General features: G+C 38.6%; 1 protein-coding gene across 1 annotated transcript in view; it reads right to left on the reverse strand.

Annotated features, from left to right (window-relative positions):
- Positions 1 to 5457, reverse strand: part of LOC126077511 (rho GTPase-activating protein 20-like) — a 147213-nt gene extending 141756 nt beyond the window's left edge. Inside the window, exon 1 of the mRNA XM_049887052.1 lies at positions 5441 to 5457. Coding sequence (XP_049743009.1) covers positions 5441 to 5457 — 17 coding nt within the window. The remainder of the gene's footprint in view (positions 1 to 5440) is intronic.
- Between the last annotated feature and the right edge of the window lie 543 nt (positions 5458 to 6000).

Raw genomic sequence — 6000 nt, forward strand, 5'->3', positions numbered from 1 at the left:
AGAGTTTTATTCCAAAGGTTGTGGATGACACAATTGCTAGAAATTACAATCTCAATCCCCAAAATAGGGCTCCCCAATTCAAGTTTAGGAATCATTGGGTTATAGTTTTTAAAGCTACTGGAAAAGAAGTTGGTATAGATGGAGAGCATATTTAAGGAAAGAGCCCTGAGGTATGGCAACTCAGAGAGGTGGGAAAAAGGAGAAACATCAAAGCAGATCATGAACTCTCAGTGAAGAAGAAAACTAAGAGGTCAAGGGTAGATACTACTACAGGAAGTGTGCGAACAGCCATGTCAAAGGCTGCAGAAGGCCAAGGCAGATGGTTACTCACAATCGGATTTAGTAACCTGAAGGTCACTGGGGACCCTGACAAGAACAATGTTGGTAGAATAATGGGAGGAAAGTTTGTTTGTAGGACTGTGGAAGGCAGAATGCCCCTCTGTCCTAAATCCTAAACTTGGAACCTATGAATATGTCACATAGTAAAAGAGACGTTGCAAATGTAATTAAGGTTATGAACTTCAAAATAGGGAGATTATCCTGAAATATCCTGGTGGGTCCAATCTAATTGCATGAATGCTTAAAAACAGAGAGCTTTTTCCAGCTGGATTTAGAGAGATGGCACAGAAAGAAGTTAGAGAGATTTGAAGTGTGAGTGAGATTCGACCCTCATTGCTGGCATGAACCACATTTGAAACAGGAATGTAGTCAGCCTCTAAGAGCAAAAGCCAGCCCTGGTTGACAGCCAGCAGGAAAAGAGTCACATCAGTATTATCACCTCAAGGGACTGAACTTGACCAAAAACTTGAATGAGTTTGGAAGCAGAGTTTTCACAAGGGCCTGCAGACACCTTGACCAACCTTGTGAGACCCTAAGCAGAGGATCCAGCCAAGTCCACCTGGACTTTCTGACATAGAAAAACTATGAGGTAATAAATTTCTATTGTTTTAAGCCACTTAGTTTGTGGTCATTTGTTATAGCTACAATAAAAAAATTCATATAGATTTTGGCACCTGCAAGTGGGTGCTGCTGTAACAAATATTTAAATATGTAGAGGTAGCTTTGGAATTGGCAGTACATGGAAGCTGGGAGAATTTTGAGGAGTATGATAGAAAAAGCCTAGATTCCCTTGAACAGACTGTGATAGAAATACGGATGTTAAAAATTCTGCTGGTGAGAGCTCAGAAAGGGTGAGAAGCATTGTAGAGAAAACCTGTGTTGACTTGGAGAACACCGGAATCATTTATAAACAGACTATTGGTAGAAATATGGACTTTAAAGGCACTGCTGGAGAGGTTCTAGAAAGAATTGAGGAACATGTTCTTGAAAACTAGAGGAAGGGAGATTCTTGTTATATACGGGCAGAGAGCTTAACGGAATTGTGCTCTGTAGTTATGTGGAAAGTAGAACTTAAAACTGATGAGCTTGGATATTTAGGTGAGGAGATTTCCAAGCAAATTGTTGAAGGTCAGGCCTGGTTTCTTCTCTCTGCTTATAGTAAAGTGTGAGAAAAGAAAGATAAAGTGAGAAAACTATTAAACAAAAAAGAACCATAATTCTCAGCCTATTCCGATGGCAAAAGATGCTAAAATTAAGAGATTGATTTTAAAAGTGTGGCACAGATAAAAAGCTGAGCATGTGATTGTAAGATCTTTTGCTAAAACATTAGAAAGATCAAAAGATGAGAGTGTTCAGTCATACAAAAGCCTCTTTGAAGAGATTAAGGGTATGACTCACAGATCTCTTTTAAGGGGCCTCTAAGAAGCTTCTGGGCATTGTCCATCAGCCATCTCAGCAGAAGCCAAAACCAGAAAAGGAAGTATCTCAGAAGGATGGGTGGAGTCTAATGAAGTGATTGCCAGTGACATCCGTGGTAGACCCACAAAGTTCTTGAAAACTTTATATTAGCAGAAACAATGTGACTTTAAAGTGAAAGGGACAGAAAGAGAACAGAATTAAAGAAGGCTGTTCGATTCTCAAAATGCCACTGGCAGAAAGCAGGCTGATAAAGCCGCCGAGCTGCCAACATCGCTATATTTAATGAAAAAGAAGAATCACGCAAAAAGCAATGCCAAAAGCTAGGGGTTAGAACCAAGTACCCAGAGGTTGGAGCTGTGAGCCACAGAGAGCTATCCTTAGTGTATCTTTGGAAATACTCTTTTCAACTTAATAATATAATACATATTATATCTTGCATACTCAATATATGTAAATCGTCACTTAAAAATTTCAGATTACCAAGTCTTTATTTAATCTGGCAAATGTCAGTGACAGTAATAAGATAGAACATGTAAACTGGAATAAATGTTGTCAATTTTAAGGGAGTCCTGGTGGTACAGTGGTGAAGTGATACGGCTGCTAACCAAAAGGCTGGCAGTTTGAATCCACCAGCAGCTCTCTGGAAACCCTACGGGGCAGTTCTACTCTGCCCGGTAGGGTTGCAGAATGGGCTCGATGGCAATCGGGTTAATGAAACTTAAAGGAGCCCTGGTGGTGCAGTGGTTAAACTGATCAACTGCTAACTGAAAGGCTGGTGGTTCGAAACCACCAGCAGCTCTGTGGAAGAAAGATGTTGCAGTCTGTTTCCATAGAGGTTTACGGCCTTGGAAGCCTTACGGGTTCACTAGGAGTTGGAATCAGCTCAGTGGCAGTGGGTTTGGTTTGTGATTAAACTTAATATGAAGTTTAAGAAATCAAAAGTAGTTTTAAACTCTAAAGTTGTCCACAAATATTTGCTACTAGTTAATCTTGATGATAAAAAAGTAACCATTGACAGGGTCTTAATGAAAAGTATCTACAGTATTTTTTAAGGAAAAAATATAGTCATATTTCCCTAATGTTTTTAAACTAACTTATAGCTTTGAAAAGTCTCATTCCATTCCATAAGCTACTATTGAATCTACAGAAGTTGCTCTGCTACACTCTGCGGAGACGATTATGATGGATGTGACAGCTTTTATTCAAACAGCACTTAGAACTTTGTTAAAAAAAAAAAAAGTTTCTAACCCAACATAGATAAAATGATATGGATATTTGTGAAGAAGAAATTTCAGTTTCATTTTATGTTAACGTGAAAATTTAGATCATTGAGGATTAATTCCCATCTTTCCTAAATCAATATTTGATTTCTGGGAAAACTGATAAAGAACATCAAATAAAACTGGAAACACTAAAAAAAGTTTCTAAACATGAGACAGTATCAATAAAATGGTCTTAGATATGACTTGCCTGAGTTATAACCAAATAATATCTAAGAGTATCTGACCTTGATAGGAAAAACATCTAGGTTGAACAGACCATAAAAGCTTTCACAAATAGGGAAGACATTTTCATAGACCTACAGAAAAGTCTCTCCCATGGAGCCAAGAAATTGTCTCTCCTGAGAATGTAAAGCCTGTTCTTCTGTGCTCAGTAGCACTATATCTAATGAATATGAGTAGCTTTTCATGAAACCAGTGCTGAAGTTAAGAATTAGTTCATGTATTTCAGAGGAAACAAGACCCAACACTTCCTGTGATCCCAGTCTATTTTGAGGATTAAAAATCGTATATTAAAAGACTACCTTGTCCACTTAAGTCTTGAAAGACCACGTAGAAGCTTGGGGTGCTTTTGGATTGACGTAAACATCTTTTTTTTCTTCATCTCCTGGGAGTGAAAACCAGTCCAGTCCTCAGCACTGGGCAGAGTGCTTCAAACAAATCCATGAGCCTGAGGATTCCGGTGTTGCCACGATCACTTGTTGTTATGATTTCAAAGTTCTGAGGTTCAAACTGTAACTGACTAACTGACATATCTTTTCCCCTCAGTTTGAAATTTAAAAAAAATTAAACTGTCCTCACATGGTGTTGTAAGAAATGTATACAGTTTCCATGTACCTTTTACTCAGTTTCCACCAATGGTAATGAGATGGTTAATTTTATGTGTCAGCTTGGGTTACCTATGGTGTCCAGTTGTTTGGTCAAATGCCAGTCTGGATGTTGCTGTGAAGATATCTTGTAAATGTGATTAACATCTACGATCAGTAGACTTTAAGTAGAGATCCCATTTCATAATGGAAATGGGTCACATCCAATCAGTTGAAGGCCTTAAGAGCAAAAGCTGAGGTTTCCTGGAGAAAAAGGAATTCTGTCTCAAGGCTGTAACATGGAAATCCTGCCCAAGTTTCCAGCCCACCAGACTGGCCAGATTTCAGAGTCAAGACTACAATATCAACCCCTTCCTGAGTCTCCAGCTTGCTGGCCTGTCCTACAGATGTTAGACTTGCCAGTCCCCACAGTCATGCGAGCCAATTCCTAAAATCAATCTCTCTCTCCCTCGCCTACTGATTTTCTCTGGAGAACCCTGTAATGTCTTTTAGTGCTATACTACAATATCATAACCAGTACATTAGCATTGATATAGTCAAGATAAAGAACATTTCCCTCACCACGAGGATCCCTCATATTGTTCTTTTACATTCACACCAACTTCCTTCCCAATCCACTACCTCTTTAATCTGTAGCAACTACTAAGCTGTTCTCCATTTCTATAATTTGGTCATTTCAAGAATATTATATAAATGGAATCACACAGTATGTGACCTTTTTGGAATGTCTTTTTTCACTCATATTTCTCTGGAGATTCATCCAGGTTGTTGTAGTATCAATAATTTATTCCTATGTATGACTTTTTTTTTTTTTTTTATGACTTAGTGGTACTCAGTGGTATGGGTGTGTACCACGCTGTAACCATTCCTTCGCTGAAGGACATCTGGATTGTTTCTGGTGTTTGGCTGTAACAAATAAAGCTGCTATAAACATTTGTGTACAGGTTTTGGTGTGATAAATGCCCAGGTGTGCAATTGCTAGGCCGTACGGTGGCTGCATGTTTAATTTTTTAAGGAACTGTCAAACTATTTCCCAGGGTGGCAATATCATTTCATATTCACCCCCACCCCCAGCAATATCTGAATAATCCAGCGTCTCCACATCCACACCAGGATTTGGTGTTATCACTGTTTTTATTTTAGCCATTCTGAGAGGTGTGGAGCACTATCTCATTGTGGTTTTACTCTACATTTCCGTAATGGTTAATGATGTTGAACATCTTTTCATGTGTTTATTTGTATTTGTACTGTATCTTCTTAAGTTTCATGAAACTTACAGTATTCTGGTTAAAACACTTTAAATATAGTGTTCCCTTTCCAAGACTTAATCAACCATTTCACAGATGCTGCACAGATAGGCTAAGTATCTTGAAGTCAAATGATGTTAGGAATTCAAATTTAGCTGACTCTGGAGGGCACACAAGTCTCAGGGAAGTGAGGTATCCGAACCTCTTCTCATATGGTTTCTCCTTTCCTTGAGCCCTTGGAGGAGTGGTATTTGATCTTACTAATAAAGTTTGTGGTTTTCTTTGTAGTCTCCTATAATAGATATTTGAATACATATCTCTTAAGTACCTCAAGAAAAAGTCCATATCTCATTTATCATTTAATTCTCACAGGCTTTGGCATATTGGAGGAATGAAAAAGCATTTTATTGAAGTAAATGAGTGAAACAGTTTTTTGCCATGGATGGGGAAAAGAAAGGGATGACCGAAAATAGACTCTCTTTCATCTACTTCATTCATTCAAGAAACAGTATCTGAACCTGTATCAGGAAAAGGGCACTTGGTTAGGTCTAGGCAGCAGAGAACAAAAGGGACCCAGGCCCCACTCACGAAACCTAGATCTGAATACAGGAGACAGAAATTAAATAATCACATCAATAGCCTTGTATGTAACACCAGACTCTGAAAAATACTGCAAAGAAAAGGTAAAGAGAGAGACAAGAGATTACAAGTGGGAGCCGTCACCTGACTTAGATTGTGCAAAGAGGGCAGACAAGGGGGGCTTATTCGAAGAACTCATTTAAATGATCTTTAAAGGATAATTCGAGATTAACTAGATGAAGACACAGAGATAGATACTGAGGTATAGAGAGGTGAAGAAGTAGAGAGACAGAGGGAGAGAAGGAGGGA

The sequence above is a fragment of the Elephas maximus genome, chromosome 5 (genome assembly GCF_024166365.1).
Source record: "Elephas maximus indicus isolate mEleMax1 chromosome 5, mEleMax1 primary haplotype, whole genome shotgun sequence".
NCBI lineage: Eukaryota > Metazoa > Chordata > Mammalia > Proboscidea > Elephantidae > Elephas > Elephas maximus.